Genomic DNA, 17,622 nt, shown 5'->3' on the forward strand with positions numbered 1-17,622 from the left:
ACCATAACCCAAGCCAAGCTCATATCAAAGCTCCAAAACCTAGGACTTGGTTCCTCCCTCTGCACCTGGATCCTCGATTTTCTGACCCACAGGCCACAATCAGTAAGAATGAACAACAACACCTCCCCCACAATAATCCTCAATACAAAGATACATAGAAGGTAGGAGCAGGAGGCCTGTTGGCCCTTCGAGCCTGCTCCGCCATTTATCACCATCATGGCTGATCATCCAACTCAATAGCCTAATCCTGCTTTCTCCCCATAGCCTTTGATCCCATTCTCCCCAAGTGCTATATCCAGCCGCCTCTTGAATATATTCAAAGTTTTAGTATCAACTACTTCCTGTGGTAATGAATTCCACAGGCTCACCACTCTTTGGGTGAAGAAATGTCTCCTCATCTCTGTCCGAAATGGTTTACCCTGAATCCTCAGACTGTGACCCCTGGTTCTGGACACACCCATCATTGCAAACATCTTCCCTGCATCTACCCTGTCCAGTCCTGTTAGAATTTTATAAGACTCTATGAGATTTCCCCCTCATTCATCTGAACTCCAGCGAGAACAATCTCAACCTAGTCAATCTCTCCTCATCCAACAATACCGGGCCCTGCAAGGCTGCGTACGTAGCCCCCTACTATACTCCTTGTACACACATGGCTGCGTAGGACAATTTGGCTCCAACCCCATCTACAAGTTTGCTGACGATGTGACCATAGTGGGCCGGATCTCGAATAACGACGAGTCCGAATACAGGCGGGAGATAGAGAACCTAGTGGAGTGGTGTAGTGACAACAATCTCTCCCTCAATGCCAGCAAAACTAAAGAGCTGGTCATTGACTTCAGGAAGCAAAGTACTGTACACATCCCTGTCAGTGTCATGCGTATCGAGGGGCCGAGGTGGAGATGGTTAACAGCTTCAAATTCCTAGGTGTGCATCACCAAAAATCTGTCCTGGTCCACCCACGTTGATGCTACCACCAAGAAAGCACAACAGCGCCTATACTTCCTCAGGAAACTAAGGAAATTCGGCATGTCCACATTAACCCTTACCAACTTTTACAGATGCACCACAGAAAGCATCCTATCTGGCTACATCACAGCCTGGTATGGCAACTGCTCGGCCCAGGACCGCAAGAAACTTCAGAGAGTCGTGAACACCGCCCAGTCCATCACACAAACCTGCCTCCCATCCATTGACTCCATCTACACCTCCCGCTGCCTGGGGAAAGCGGGCAGCTTAATCAAAGACTCCTCCCACCCGGCTTACTCACTCTGAGAACACGCACGAACAGATTCAAAAACGGCTTCTTCCCACTGTTACCAGACACCGTTCTATACATTAACGGCATCTTGACAAACACATGGATAGGATGGGTATAGAGGGATACGGCACAAGGAAATGCTGAGGGTTTTGGCCAGGGTTGGTATCATGACCGGTACGGGCTTGGAGGGCCGAAGGGCCTGTTCCTGTGCTGTATTGTTCTTTGTTCTTTGTCCTAAACCACCCTCTTATGGACTGAACTCACTGAGTAGTAGTATACTCCGTATGCTTCACCCAAAGCCTACGTCTATGTATTTACATTGTGTATTTTATGTTTGCCCTGTTATGTATTTTCTTTTTATGTACGGAATGATCTGTCTGAGCTGCACGCAGAACAATAGTTTTCACTGTATCGCGATACGCATGACAATAAACAAATCCAAATCCACTATGATCTCTAGTTCTGGACTCCGCCCACCATCGGGAACATTCTTTCTGAATCTATCCTGTTGAACCCTGTTAGAATTTTGTAACTTTCTATGAGACCAAGCAGAAGGTACAGAAGTCTGAAGACCCGCACATCCAGACACAGGAACAGCTTCTTCCCCACAGCTACCAGACTCCTCAACGACTCCCCCTCGGACTGATCAGTTCCCTGTAAGAACACTATTCACGATGCCCGATGCTGCTCTTGTTTGGCCCTTGTTCCGCACTGTTACCAAGCACTGTTTGTCGATGTACCATTTGTCAATGTTCTCTGTTGATTATTCTTGTGTCTACTATGTACGTACTGTGTACATTCCCTCGGCCGCAGAAAAATACTTTTCACTGTACTTCGGAACATGTGACAACAAATATCAATCTATCAATTGATACCCTCTCACTCTTCTAAACATATTCCTAACCGATTTAGTCTCTCCTCGTATGACAGTCCCGCCGTCCCAGGAATCAGTCTGGGAAACCTTCACTGCTCTCCCTCCATAGCAAGAACATCCTTCCTCAGAGAAGGAGACCAAAACTGCCCACAATACTCCAGGTGTGGCCTCACAAGGCCCTGTACAATTGCAGGAACTGCTGCTATACTCGAAACCTCTCACTATGAAGGTCAACATACCATTTGCCTTCTTTCCTGCCGGCTGTACCTGCCGCTTACTTTCAGCGACTGATGCACGAGGACACCGAGGTCTCGCTGAGTATCCAAGGGCAGGATTCTCCAAACCCGCGCCGGGTCATAGAATCGGCAGGGAGGGTGCGCGAATCCCGCCAGGCCGCTCCGACGCCGGGTTGCCGATTCTCCGGTGACCGGAGAATCGGCGCCAATCGCGCTGACGTGGTCGCCATTGAAAGCAGCTCCCCCGGTGATTCTCTGCACTCGGCAGGCCGCGTGCCGGCCGAGTCCCGCCGAGGTAATTTGCGTATGGTCCTACCCGGTGGGATCTCGGCGTCCTGGCTGCGGAGGCCATCCTGGTTGGGAGGGGGGGCGGGCGGGCTCATTCTGGGGAGGGCCTATGTTCCTCCACGCCGGGCCACTGTAGGGCTCCGCAATCTTGTCCGGGGACCAGCGCGGAGACGGCCGTGGTGCGCATGCGCGGACCCACGCTGGCCGTGGTGGGCCGGATTTCGGCGCCAGAGCAGCGCACAGCAGTCCGCCGCCGTTCTAGTCCCCGAGGAAGGGGTGAATGCCTGGACCTGGAGGCCCGTTGATGCCGGCATCAACACTTGGCCAGGTTTTCAAAGAAACCGGCCCACCTCGCTCAATTTACACCCAATCAAATAATAATCTGATTTCCTATTTTTGCTACCGAAGTGGATAACCTCACACTTATCCACATTATACTGCATCAGCCTTGCATGTACCCACTCACTCAGCCTGTCCAAATCCCACCGAAGCATCTCTGTATCCTCCTCACAGCTCACCCTCCCACCCAACTCTGTATCATCTATAAATTTGGAGATAATACATTTTGTTTCCTCGTCCAAATCATTAATATGTAATCGAGGCATTTAAGGGGGTATTAGATGATTATTTGAATGCGAACAATGTGCAGGGATATGGGGGAAAGGCAGAGGGGGCACTGAGCCATGATGCTCACTTGGGAACCGCTGCAACTTGATGAGCCAAATCGCCTCCTTCTGCACCAGAACAATTCTCTGGTTCTGAGTCTGTGGCTGGTCCCACTGGTGGTGCACCCCTTCCATATCCCTAACTCGAACCCTGACCCTGACCCTCACCCTAACCCTAACTCGAACCCTCACCCTGACCCTCACCCTCACCCTGACCCTCACCCTGACCCTGACCCTAACCCTAACTCGAACCCTCACCCTGACCTTAACCCTCACCCTGACCCTCACCCTGACCCTAACCCTCACCCTCACCCTCACCCTGACCCTCATCCTCACCCTCAACCTCACCCTGACCCTGACATTAACCCACACCCTGACCCTCACCCTCACCCTAACTGTGACCCAAACTCTGACCCTCACCCTCACCCTAACCCTCACCCTAACTGTGACCCTCACCCCGACCCTAACTCTGACCCTAACCCTCAGCCCAATTCTGACCCTCACCCTGACCCTCACCCTCACCCTAACTGTGACCCTCACCCTGGCCCTCACCCTCACCCTGACCCTCACCACTGCCATACCCATAACTCGGGAGCCTCACCCTGGCCCTCACCATAACTCTGACCCCAACCCTCACCCTGACCCTCACCTTAACTCTGACCCTCACCCTGACCCTAACTCTGACCCTAACCCTCAGCCCAATTCTGACCCTCACCCTGACCCTCACCCTAATTCTGACCCTGACCCTCACTCTAACCCTGACCCTAACCCTGACCCTCACCCACACACTGACCCTGACCCACACCCTGACCCTCACCCTGACCCTCACCCTAGCTGTGACCCAAACTCTGACCCTCACTCTCACCTTGACCCTGACCCTCACCCTAACTCTGACCCTCACCCTGACCCTCACCTTAACTCTGACCCTCACCCTGACCCTAACTCTGACCCTCAGCCTAATTCTGACCCTCACCCTGACCCTCACCCTAACACTGACCCTCACCCTCACCCTACCTCTGACCCTAACCCTCAGCCCAATTCTGACCCTCACCCTGACCCTCACCCTAATTCTGACCCTGACCCTCACCCTAACTCTGACCCTGACCCTCACCCTGACCGTAATCCTAACCCAGAAGATCCCACCAGCATCCAATAGTGAGCCGCCTCCACCAATCGCGCAGCAGTGTGCATCGAAACTGCCGCCCATTGGAACCCTTCCTGAAAAGTCAGCGGAAGCGACTTTGAATATTTTTACGCCAGAGGGAGATAGATTCTTGATAAACGAGTGGGTGAAAGATCATTGGGGAAGCCAGGAAGTGGCAGTCAGATCAGCCATGATGTTACTGAAGGTGGAACAGGCTTGAGGGGTTAGTGATGCCTGTGGTCATTTGTTGAACTTTTCCAATTTAGAACTCAGAAGGGCCGCAGTCCTCTTTTTCCGGGATATCCCGGAATATTTGGTGCCTGGTTTTGACACATGATCTTAATCCCATGTGACAATTTGTGTAGCTAACCAACCTTATTACTTACAACACGGTCACAGATGTGCATACACATCGTAATAATACAATTTAATATTTATTCTCAAATCCCGCACCTGGACACATCGCAGTGTTGCAGCTTTCTGACTGGAACTTGGGCCCTTGGCATCTGAAAGCATCCTGTGGGTTGGAGAGAGTTTGTTGCCTGATGCGAAAGCCGCCACTGCAGGGTTCACGGCAAGGGCTCCATGCACCCCACAAGCTCCAGGAACAGTCCTCTGAAAATCAGGCAGATGCAAGAGATTAGCACAGAGTGGAAACAGAGCGAAATAGTGAAAGATTAATTCAAATAATCTTGCAAGGGATCATCGAGAGTAAATGACGACATCTGAGTGTTGCCCAAAGTTTGTTAAAAATCCATTGTTACTGAACATGTATTGCTGCAGATGTCACAGTAAAAATGTCACAGGCAAAAGTTGACATTGGGCCGCTCCAAAATGTCCCTGGTAATCTAGTGATGGAGACAAGGAAATAGCTGAGGCACTAAATAAGTACTTTGCGTCAGTCTTCACAGTAGAAGACATGAGTAATATCCCACCAATTCAGGAGAGTCAGGGGGCAGAGTTGAATATGGTAGCCATCACAAAGGAGAAAGTGCTAGAGAAACTAAGAGGTCTAAAAATTGATAAATCTCCGGGCCCAGATGGGCTACATCCTAGAGTTCTAAAGGAGATAGCTGAAGAAATAGTAGAGGCGTTAGTTATGATCTTTCAAAAGTCACTGGAGTCAGGGAAAGTCCCAGAGGATTGGAAAATCGCTGTTGTAACCCCCCCTGTTCAAGAAGGGAACAAGGAAAAAGATGGAAAATTATAGGCCATTTAGCCTAACCTCGGTTGTTGGCAAGATTCTAGAATCCATTGTTAAGGATGAGATTTCTAAATTCTTGGAAGTACAGGGTCAGATTAGGACAAGTCAGCATGGATTTAGTAAGGGGTGGTCGTGCCTGACAAACCTGTTAGAGTTCTTTGAAGAGATAACAAATAGGTTAGACCAAGGAGAGACAATGGATGTTATCTATCTTGACTTCCAAAAGGCCTTTGATAAGGTGCCTCACGGGAGACTGCTGAGTAAAATAAGGGGCCATGGTATTCGAGGCAAGGTACTAACATGGATAGATGATTGGCTGTCAGGCAGAAGGCAGAGAGTTGGGATAAAAGGTTCTTTTTCGGAATGGCAACCGGTGACGAGTGGTGTCCCGCAGGGTTCAGTGTTGGGGCCACAGCTGTTCTCTTTATATATTAACGATCTAGATGACGGGACTGGGGGCATTCTGGTTAAGTCTGCCGATGATACAAAGATAGGTGGAGGGGCAGGTAGTATGGAGGAGGTGGGGAGGCTGCAGAAAGATTTAGACAGTTTAGGAGAGTGGTCCAAGAAACGGCTGATGAAATTCAATGTGGGCAAGTGCGAGGTCTTGCACTTTGGAAAAAAGAATAGAGGCATAGACTATTTTCTAAACGGTGACAAAATTCATAATGCTGAAGTGCAAAGGGACTTGGGAGTCCTAGGCCAGGATTCTCTAAAGGTAAACTTGCAGGTTGAGTCCGTAATTAAGAAAGCAAATGCAATGTTGTCATTCATCTCAAGAGGCTTGGAATATAAAAGCAGGGATGTACTTCTGAAGCTTTATAAAGCATTAGTTAGGCCCCATTTAGAATACTGTGAGCAATTTTGGGCCCCACACCTCAGGAAGGACATACTGGCACTGGAGCGGGTCCAGCGGAGATTCACACGGATGATCCCAGGAATGGTAGGCCTAACATACGATGAACGTCTGAGGATCCTGGGATTATATTCATTGGAGTTTAGGAGGTTGAGTGGAGATCTAATAGAAACTTACAAGATAATGAATGGCTTAGATAGGGTGGATGTAGGGAAGTTGTTTCCATTAGCAGGGGAGACTAGGACCCGGGGGCACAGCCTTAGAATAAAAGGGAGTCACTTTAGAACAGAGATAAGGAGAAATTTCTTCAGCCAGAGAGTGGTGGGTCTGTGGAATTCATTGCCACAGAGGGCGGTGGAGGCTGGGACGTTGGGTGTCTTTAAGACAGAAGTTGATAAATTCTTGATTTCTCGAGGAATTAAGGGCTATGGAGAGAGAGCGGGTAAATGGAGTTGAAATCAGCCATGATTGAATGGTGGAGTGGACTCGATGGGTCGAATGGCCTTACTTCCGCTCCTATGTCTTATGGTCTTAAAAATCTCCCAACATTTTTGATGTGAGCCTCTTTGTCCAGTTTGATTTAGCAAATACAGAGAACATACAGTGCAGAAGGAGGCCATTCAGCCCATCGAGTCTACACCGACCCACTTAAGCCCTCACTTCCACCCTATCCCCGTAACCCAATAACCCCTCCTAACCTTTTTGGTCATTAAGGGCAATTTATCATGGCCAATCCACCTAACCTGCATGTCTTTGGACTGTGGGAGGAAACCGGAGTCACCCGGAGGAAACCCACGCAGACACGGGGGGAACGTGCAGACGCCACACAGACAGTGACCCAGCGGGGAATCGAACCTGGGACCCTGGCACTATGAAGCCACAGTGCTAGCCACTTGTGCTACCGTGCTGCCCTACACTCAGCAGTTATTGGGCACAATTCCTGATGACTGGACACTCACACTTCTCAGAACGGTCACTGGCCAATTGGTCAGCTCTTTAACCAATTAGAACATAGAACACAGAACATTACAGCGCAGTACAGGCCCTTTGGCCCTCGATGTTGCGCCGACCTGTGAAACCACTCTAAAGCCCATCTACACTATTCCCTTATCGTCCATATGTCTGTCCAATGACCATTTGAATGCCCTTAGTGTTGGCGAGTCCACTACTGTTGCAGACAGGGCATTCCACGCCCTTACTACTCTGAGTAAAGAACCTATCTCTGACATCTGTCTTATATCTATCTCCCCTCAATTTAAAGCTATGTCCCCTCGTGCTAGACATCACCATCCGAGGAAAAAGGCTCTCACTGTCCACCCGATCCAATCCTCTGGTCATCTTGTATGTCTCAATTAAGTCACCTCTTAACCTTCTTCTCTCTAACGAAAACAGCCTCAAGTCCCTCAGCCATCCCTCATAAGATCTTCCCTCCATATCAGGCAACATTTTGGTAAATCTCCTCTGCACCCTTTCCAATGCTTCCACATCCTTCCTATAATGCGGCGACCTGAATTGCACGCAATACTCCAAATGCGGCCGCACCAGAGTTTTGTACAGCTGCAACATGAGTTCATGGCTCCGAAACTCAATCCCTCTACCAATAAAAGCTAATGCACCGTACGCCTTCTTAACAACCCTCTCAACCTGGGTGGCAACTTTCAGGGATCTATGTACATGGACACCGAGATCTCTCTGCTCATCCACACTGCCAAGAATCTTACCATTAGCCCAGTACTCAGTCTTCCTGTTATTCCTTCCAAAATGAATCACCTCACACTTTTCTGCATTAAACTCCATTTCCCACCTCTCAGCCCAGCACTGCAGCTTATCTATGTCCCTCCTAACTTGTAACATCCTTCTGCACTGTCCACAACTCCACCGACTTTAGTGTCATCTGCAAATTTACTCACCCATCCTTCTACGCCCTCCTCCAGGTCATTTATAAAAATGACAAACAGCAGTGGCCCCAAAACAGATCCTTGTGGTACACCACTTGTAACTGGACTCCAGTCTGAACATTTCCCATCAACCACCACCCTTTGTCTTCTTCCAGCGAGCCAATTTCTGATCCAAACTGCTAAATCACCCTGAATCCCATGCCTCCGTATTTTCTGCAGTAGCCTACCGTGGGGAACCTTATCAAATGCTTTACTGAAATCCATATACACCCCATCAACTGCTTTACCCTCATCCACCTGTTAGGTCACCTTCTCAAAGAATTCAATAAGGTTTGTGAGGCACGACCTACCCTTCACAAAACCGTGTTGACTATCTCTAATCAAATTACTCCTTTCCAGATGATTATACATCCTATCTCTTATAAACCTTTCCAAGATTTTGCCCACAACAGAAGTAAGGCTCACTGGTCTACAGTTACTGGGGTTGTCTCTACTCCCCTTTTTGAACAAGGGGACAACATTTGCTATCCTCCAGTCTTCTGGCACTATTCCTGTAGACAAAGATGACTTAAAGATCAAAGCCAAAGGCTCAGCAATCTCCTCCCTAGCTTCCCAGAGAATACTAGGATAAATCCCATCTGGCCCAGGGGACTTATCTATTTTCACACTTTCCAGAATTGTTAACACCTCCTCCTTATGAACCTCAAGCACCTCTAGTCTAGTAGCCTGAATCTCAGTATTCTCCTCGACAACATTGTCTTTTTCCTGTATGAATACTGACAAAAAATATTCATTTAGCACCTCTCCAATCTACAGAGAACATAGAACATAGAACAATACAGCGCAGTACAGGCTCTTCCGCCCACAATGTTGCACCGAAACAAAAGCCATCTAACCTACACTATGCAATTATCATCCATATGTTTATCCAATTACTTTTAAATGCCCTCAATGTTGGCGAGTTCACTACTGTAGCAGGTAGGGCATTCCACGGCCTCACTACTCTTTGCGTAAAGAACCTACCTCTGACCTCTGTCCTATATCTATTACCCCTCAGTTTAAAGCTATGTCCCCTCGTGCCAGCCATTTCCATCCGCGGGAGAAGGCTCTCACTGTCCACCCTATCCAACCCCCTGATCATTTTGTATGCCTCTATTAAGTCTCCTCTTAACCTTCTTCTCTCCAACGAAAACAACCTCAAGTCAAAGAACAAAGAACAAAGAAATGTACAGCACAGGAACAGGCCCTTCGGCCCTCCAAGCCCGTGCCGACCATACTGCCCGACTAAACTACAATCTTCTACACTTCCTGGGTCCGTATCCTTCTATTCCCATCCTATTCATATATTTGTCAAGATGCCCCTTAAATGTCCCTATCGTCCCTGCCTCCACTACCTCCTCCGGTAGTGAGTTCCAGGCACCCACTACCCTCTGCGTAAAAAACTTGCCTCGTACATCTACTCTAAACTTTGCCCCTCTCACCTTAAACCTATGCCCCCTAGTAATTGACCCCTCTACCCTGGGGAAAAGCCTCTGACTATCCACTCTGTCTATGCCCCTCATAATTTTGTATACCTCTATCAGGTCGCCCCTCAACCTCCTTCGTTCCAGTGAGAACAAACCGAGTTTATTCAATCGCTCCTCATAGCTTATGCCCTCCATACCAGGCAACATTCTGGTAAATCTCTTCTGCACCCTCTCTAAAGCCTCCACATCCTTCTGGTAGTGTGGCGACCAGAATTGAACACTATACTCCAAGTGTGGCCTAACTAAGGTTCTATACAGCTGCAACATGACTTGCCAATTCTTATACTCAATGCCCCGGCCAATGAAGGCAAGCATGCCGTATGCCTTCTTGACTACCTTCTCCACCTGTGTAGCCCCTTTCAGTGATCTGTGGACCTGTACTCCTAGATCTCTTTGACTTTCAATACTCTTGAGGGTTCTACCATTCACTGTATATTCCCTACCTGCATTAGCCCTTCCAAAATGCATTACCTCACATTTGTCCAGGTTAAACTCCATCTGCCATCTCTCCGCCCAAGTCTCCAGACAATCTAAATCCTGCTGTATCCTCAGACAGTCCTCATCGCTATCCGCAATTCCACCAACCTTTGTGTCGTCTGCAAACTTACTAATCAGACCAGTTACATTTTCCTCCAAATCATTTATATATACTACAAAGAGCAAAGGTCCCAGCACTGATCCCTGTGGAACACCACTGGTCACAGCCCTCCAATTAGAAAAGCATCCCTCCATTGCTACCCTCTGCCTTCTATGGCCTAGCCAGTTCTGTATCCACCTTGCCAGTTCACCCCTGATCCCGTGTGACTTCACCTTTTGTACTAGTCTACCATGAGGGACCTTGTCAAAGGCCTTACTGAAGTCCATATAGACAACATCTACTGCCCTACCTGCATCAATCATCTTAGTGACCTCCTCGAAAAACTCGATCAAGTTAGTGAGACACGACCTCCCCTTCACAAAACCGTGCTGCCTCTCACTAATACGTCCATTTGCTTCCAAATGGGAGTAGATCCTGTCTCGAAGAATTCTCTCCAGTAATTTCCCTACCACTGAAGTAAGGCTCACCGGCCTGTAGTTCCCGGGATTATCCCTGCCACCCTTCTTAAACAGAGGAACAACATTGGCTATTCTCCAGTCCTCCGGGACATCCCCTGAAGACAGCGAGGATCCAAAGATTTCTGTCAAGGCCTCAGCAATTTCCTCTCCAGCCTCCTTCAGTATTCTGGGGTAGATCCCATCCGGCCCTGGGGACTTATCTACCTTAATATTTTTTAAGACACCCAACACCTCATCTTTTTGGATCACAATGTGACCCAGGCTATCTACACCCCCTTCTCCAGACTCAACATCTACCAATTCCTTCTCTTTGGTGAATACTGATGCAAAGTATTCATTTAGTACCTCGCCCATTTCCTCTGGCTCCACACATAGATTCCCTTGCCTATCCTTCAGTGGGCCAACCCTTTCCCTGGCTACCCTCTTGCTTTTTATGTAAGTGTAAAAAGCCTTGGGATTTTCCTTAACCCTATTTGCCAATGACTTTTCATGACCCCTTCTAGCCCTCCTGACTCCCTGCTTAAGTTTCTTCCTACTTTCCTTATATGCCACACAGGCTTCGTCTGTTCCCAGCCTTTTAGCCCTGACAAATGCCTCCTTTTTCTTTTTGACGAGGCCTACAATATCATTCGTCATCCAAGGTTCCCGAAAATTGCCGTATTTGTCTTTCTTCCTCACAGGAACATGCCTGTCCTGTATTCCTATCAACTGACACTTGAAAGCCTCCCACATGTCAGATGTTGATTTGCCCTCAAACATCCGCCCCCAATCTATGCTCTTCAGTTCCCGCCTAATATTGTTATAATTAGCCTTCCCCCAATTTAGCACATTCATCCTCGGACCACTCTTATCCTTGTCCACCAGTACTTTAAAACTTACTGAATTGTGGTCACTGTTACCGAAATGCTCCCCTACTGAAACATCTACCACCTGGCCGGGCTCATTCCCCAATACCAGGTCCAGTACCGCCTCTTCCCTAGTTGGACTGTTTACATATTGTTTTAAGAAGCCCTCCTGGATGCTCCTTACAAACTCTGCCCCGTCTAAGCCCCTGGCACTAAGTGAGTCCCAGTCAATATTGGGGAAGTTGAAGTCTCCCATCACCACAACCCTGTTGTTTTTACTCTTTTCCAAAATCTGTCTACCTATCTGCTCCTCTATCTCCCGCTGGCTGTTGGGAGGCCTGTAGTATACCCCCAACATTGTGACTGCACCCTTCTTATTCCTGATCTCTACCCATATAGCCTCACTGCCCTCTGAGGTGTCCTCTCGCTGTATAGCTGTGATACTCTCCTGAACAAGTAGCGCAACTCCGCCTCCCCTTTTACATCCCCCTCTATCCCGCCTGAAACATCTAAATCCTGGAACGTTTAGCTGCCAATCCTGCCCTTCCCTCAACCAGGTCTCTGTAATGGCAACAACATCATAGTTCCAAGTACTAATCCAAGCTCTAAGTTCATCTGCCTTACCCGTAATGCTCCTTGCATTAAAACATATGCACTTCAGGCCACCAGACCCGCTGTGTTCAGCAACTTCTCCCCGTCTGCTCTGCCTCAGAGCCACACTGTCCATATTCCCTAGTTCTCCCTCAACGCTCTCACCTTCTGACCTATTGCTCCCGTGCCCACCCCCCTGCCATACTAGTTTAAACCCTCCCGTGTGACACTAGCAAATCTCGCGGCCAGGATATTTATGCCTCTCCGGTTTAGATGCAACCCGTCCATCTTATACAGGTCACACCTGCCCCGGAAGAGCTCCCAGTGGTCCAGATAACCGAAACCCTCCCTCCTACACCAGCTGTTTAGCCACGTGTTTGTCTGCTCTATCTTCCTATTTCTAGCCTCACTGGCACGTGGCACAGGGAGTATTCCCGAGATTACAACCCTCGAGGTCCTGTCTTTTAACTTTCTGCCTAGCTCCCTGAACTCCTGCTGCAGGACCTCATGCCTCTTCCTGCCTATGTCGTTAGTACCAATATGTACAACGACCTCTACCTGTTTGCCCTCCCCCTTCAGGATTCCCTCTACCCGTTCGGAGACATCCTGGACCCTGGCACCAGGGAGGCAACATACCATCCTGGAGTCTCTTTCACGTCCACAGAAGCGCCTATCTGTTCCCCTGACTATAGAGTCCCCTATAACTATTACTCTTCTGCGCTTTGACCCTCCCTTCTGAACATCAGAGCCAGCCGTGGTGCCACTGCTCTGGCTGCTGCTGTTTTCCCCTGATAGGCTATCCCCCCCGACAGTATCCAAAGGGGTATACCTGTTCGAGAGGGAGACAACCACAGGGGATTCCTGCACTGACTGCCTGCCCTTTCTGGTGGTCACCCATTTCTCTGCCTGCACCTTGGGTGTGACCACACTTACATAACTGCGATCTATGACGCTTTCCGCCACCTGCATGCTCCTAAGTGCATCCAATTGCTGCTCCAACCGAACCATGCGGTCTGTGAGGAGCTGCAGTTGGGTGCACTTACTGCAGATGAAGCCATCCAGGACGCTGGAAGCCTCCCGGACCTGCCACATCTCACAGTCAGAGCACAGCACCCCTCTAACTGACATTGCGTCAATTAATTAAAATTAAAATTTGTCTTTTTTTTTATAAATACTTTTTTTTTTTTTTTAAATTACAAAGTTACTGTCAACTATCTGTTTCCTAGCACTAGATTTCTAATAGAAATGCGATAGCTAACTATAATATCCTCCGATCTCTGGCTTAGATATCCTCTAAATTATAATTAAGTTATTATGTTTAATTAGTTCCCAAATAGTCAAAAAAATTTAGGTTAGAATCCCAACCAGCCACTCAGGTCACAGCTTTTCTGTCCCCCCCGACACACACAATTTGAAAAAAGGTATAAAAGTAAAAATCACTTGCTTACCTTCTGAGATGTTCTCAGGTTCTCTCGCTGACAGAGACTGCTCCTCCACCTCCAATCCTTGGCCTGCACAATGCTAATAATATATAATATAATATGGCACTTACCTTACACCAATGGGTCTTATTATTAGGTTAGAGGAGGAGGGTGGGTGGGAGACACTACACGTGTAGTGTCTCGGGTTTCCTCTCCACCAGAATTTATTGGGGGGGGGGGGGGGGGGGGGGGGACTTGCCAGAGGTCGAACTTCCGGTTCCCGCCGAAATCCAAAGGGCTGCTCCTGTAAAGGTAAGTGCTTTTAAACTCACTACTCACCTCCAAGAAGGCCCCTGCGCACCGCTGCCGCCGAAATCCAATGGGCTGCTCCTGTAAAGGTAAGAGCTTTTAAACTAACTACTCACCTCCCAGAAGGCCCCTGCGCACCGCTGCCGCCGAAATCCAAAGGGCTGCTCCTGTAAAGGTAAGTGCTTTTAAACTCACTACTCACCTCCAAGAAGGCCCCTGCGCACCGCTGCCGCCGAAATCCAATGGGCTGCTCCTGTAAAGGTAAGAGCTTTTAAACTAACTACTCACCTCCCAGAAGGCCCCTGCGCACCGCTGCCGCCGAAATCCAAAGGGCTGCTCCTGTAAAGGTAAGTGCTTTTAAACTCACTACTCACCTCCAAGAAGGCCCCTGCGCACCGCTGCCGCCGAAATCCAATGGGCTGCTCCTGTAAAGGTAAGAGCTTTTAAACTAACTACTCACCTCCCAGAAGGCCCCTGCGCACCGCTGCCGCCGAAATCCAAAGGGCTGCTCCTGTAAAGGTAAGTGCTTTTAAACTCACTACTCACCTCCAAGAAGGCCCCTGCGCACCGCTGCCGCCGAAATCCAAAGGGCTGCTCCTGTAAAGGTAAGTGCTTTTAAACTCACTACTCACCTCCAAGAAGGCCCCTGCGCACCGCTGCCGCCGAAATCCAATGGGCTGCTCCTGTAAAGGTAAGAGCTTTTAAACTAACTACTCACCTCCCAGAAGGCCCCTGCGCACCGCTGCCGCCGAAATCCAAAGGGGCCATCAGCCTTTCCTCATAAGATTTTCCCTCCATACCAGGCAACATCCTGGTAAATCTCCTCTGCACCCGCTCCAAAGCCTCCACATCCTTCCTATAATGCGGTGACCAGAACTGTACGCAATACTCCAAATGCGGCCGTACCAGAGTTCTGTACAGCTGCAACATGACCTCCTGACTCCGGAACTCAATCCCTCTACCAATAAAGGCCAACATTCCATAGGCCTTCTTCACAACCCTATCAACCTGGGTGGCAACTTTCAGGGATCTATGTACATGGACACTTAGATCCCTCTGCTCATCCACACTTTCAAGAACTTTTCCAATAGCCAAATATTCCGCATTCCTGTTATTCCTTCCAAAGTGAATCACCTCACACTTCTCTACATTAAACTCCATTTGCCACCTCTCAGCCCAGCTCTGCAGCTTATCTATATCCCTTTGTAACCTGCTACATCCTTCCACACTATCGACAACACCACCGACTTTAGTATCGTCTGCAAATTTACTCACCCACCCTTCTGCGCCTTCCTCTAGGTCACTGATAAAAATGAAAAACAGCAACGGCCCCAGAACAGATCCTTGTGGTACTCCACTTGTAACTGAACTCCATTCTGAACATTTCCCATCAACCACCACCCTCTGTCTTCTTTCAGCTAGCCAATTTCTGATCCACATCTCTAAATCACCCACAATCCCCAGCCTCCCTATTTTCTGCAATAGCCTACCGTGGGGAACCTTATCAAACGCTTTGCTGAAATCCATATACACCACATCAACTGCTTTACCCTCATCCACCTGTTTGGTCACCTTCTCAAAGAACTCAAGAAGGTTTGTGAGGCACGGCCTACCCTTCACAAAACCGTGTTGACTATTCCTAATCAAATTATTATTTTCTAGATGATTATAAATCCTATCCAGGACTTTGCCCACAACAGAAGTAAGGCTCACTGGTCTATAGTTACCGGGGGTTGCCTCTACTCCCCTTCTTGAACAAGGGGACAACATTTGCTATCCTCCAGTCTTCTGGAACTATTCCTGTAGACAAAGATGACGTAAAGATCAAAGCCAAAGGCTCAGCAATCTCCTCCCGAGCTTCCCAGAGAATCCTAGGATAAATCCCATCCGGCCCAGGGGACTTATCTATTTTCACACTTTCCAGAATTGTTAACACCTCCTCCTTATGAACCTCAAGCACTTCTAGTCTAGTAGCCTGAATCTCAGTATTCTCCTCGACAACATTGTCTTTTTTCTGTATGAATACTGACAAAAAATATTCATTTAGCACCTCTCCAATCTACATAGAACATAGAACATAGAACAATACAGCGCAGTACAGGCCCTTCAGCCCACAATGTTGCACCGAAACAAAAGCCATCTAACCTACACGATGCCATTATCATCCATATGTTTATCCAATAAACATTTAAGGTTTGTGAGGCATGACCTACCCTTCACAAAGCCATGCTGACTATCCCTGATCGTATTATTCCTATCTAGATGATTATAAATCTTGTCTCTTATAATCCCCTCCAAGACTTTACCCACTACAGACGTGAGGCTCACCGTTCTATAGTTGCCGGGGTTGTCTCTGCTCCCCTTTTTGAACAAAGGGACCACATTTGCTATCCTCCAGTCCTCTGGCACTATTCCTGTAGCCAATGATGACATAAAAATCAAAGCCAAAGGTCCAGCTATCTCTTCCCTGGCCTCCCAGAGAATCCTAGGATAAATCCCATCAGGTCCCGGGGACTTATCTATTTTCAGCCTGTCCAGAATTGCCAACACTTCTTCCCTACATACCTCAATGCCATCTATTCTATTAGCCTGGGGCTCAGCATTCTCCTCCACAACATTATCTTTTTCCTGAGTGAATACTGACGAAAAATATTCATTTAGTATCTCGCCTATCTCTTCAGACTCCACACACAACTTCCCATCCCTGTCCTTGACTGGTCCTACTCTTTCCCTAGTCATTCGCTTATTCCTGACATACCTATAGAAAGCTTTTGGGTTTTCCTTGATCCTACCTGCCAAATACTTCTCATGTCCCCTCCTTGCTCGTCTTAGCTCTCTCTTTAGATCCTTCCTCGCTACCTTGTAACTAACCATCGCCCCAACTGAAACTTCACACTTCATCTTCACATAGGCCTCCTTCTTCCTCTTAACAAGAGATTCCACTTCTTTGGTAAACCACGGTTCCCTCGCTCGACGCCTTCCTCCCTGCCTGACCGGTACATACTTATCAAGAACACGCAGTAGCTGATCCTTGAACAAGCTCCACTTATCCAGTGTGCCCAACACTTGCAGCCTACTTCTCCGCCTTATCCCCCCCAAGTCACGTCTAATGGCATCATAATTGCCCTTCCCCCAGCTATAACTCTTGCCCTGCGGTCTATACTTATCACTTTCCATCATTAACGTAAACGTCACCGAATTGTGGTCACTGTCCCCAAAGTGCTCTCCTACCTCCAAATCCAACACCTGGCCTGGTTCATTACCCAAAACCAAATCCAACGTGGCCTCGCCTCTTGTTGGCCTGTCAACATATTGTGTCAGGAAACCCTCCTGCACACACTGTACAAAAAAACGACCCATCTAATGTACTCGAACTATATCTTTTCCAGTCAATATTTGGAAAGTTAAAGTCTCCCATAATAACTACCCTGTTACTTTCGCTCTTATC

General features: G+C 48.3%; 1 protein-coding gene across 1 annotated transcript in view; it reads right to left on the reverse strand.

Annotated features, from left to right (window-relative positions):
• sspo (SCO-spondin) overlaps positions 1-17,622 on the reverse strand; it is a 1,206,999-nt gene that overhangs the window by 132,764 nt on the left and 1,056,613 nt on the right. The window contains 1 exon segment of the mRNA XM_072468611.1: positions 4,922-5,083. Coding sequence (XP_072324712.1) covers positions 4,922-5,083 — 162 coding nt within the window.

The sequence above is a fragment of the Scyliorhinus torazame genome, chromosome 11 (genome assembly GCF_047496885.1).
Source record: "Scyliorhinus torazame isolate Kashiwa2021f chromosome 11, sScyTor2.1, whole genome shotgun sequence".
Taxonomy (NCBI): Eukaryota; Metazoa; Chordata; class Chondrichthyes; order Carcharhiniformes; family Scyliorhinidae; genus Scyliorhinus; species Scyliorhinus torazame.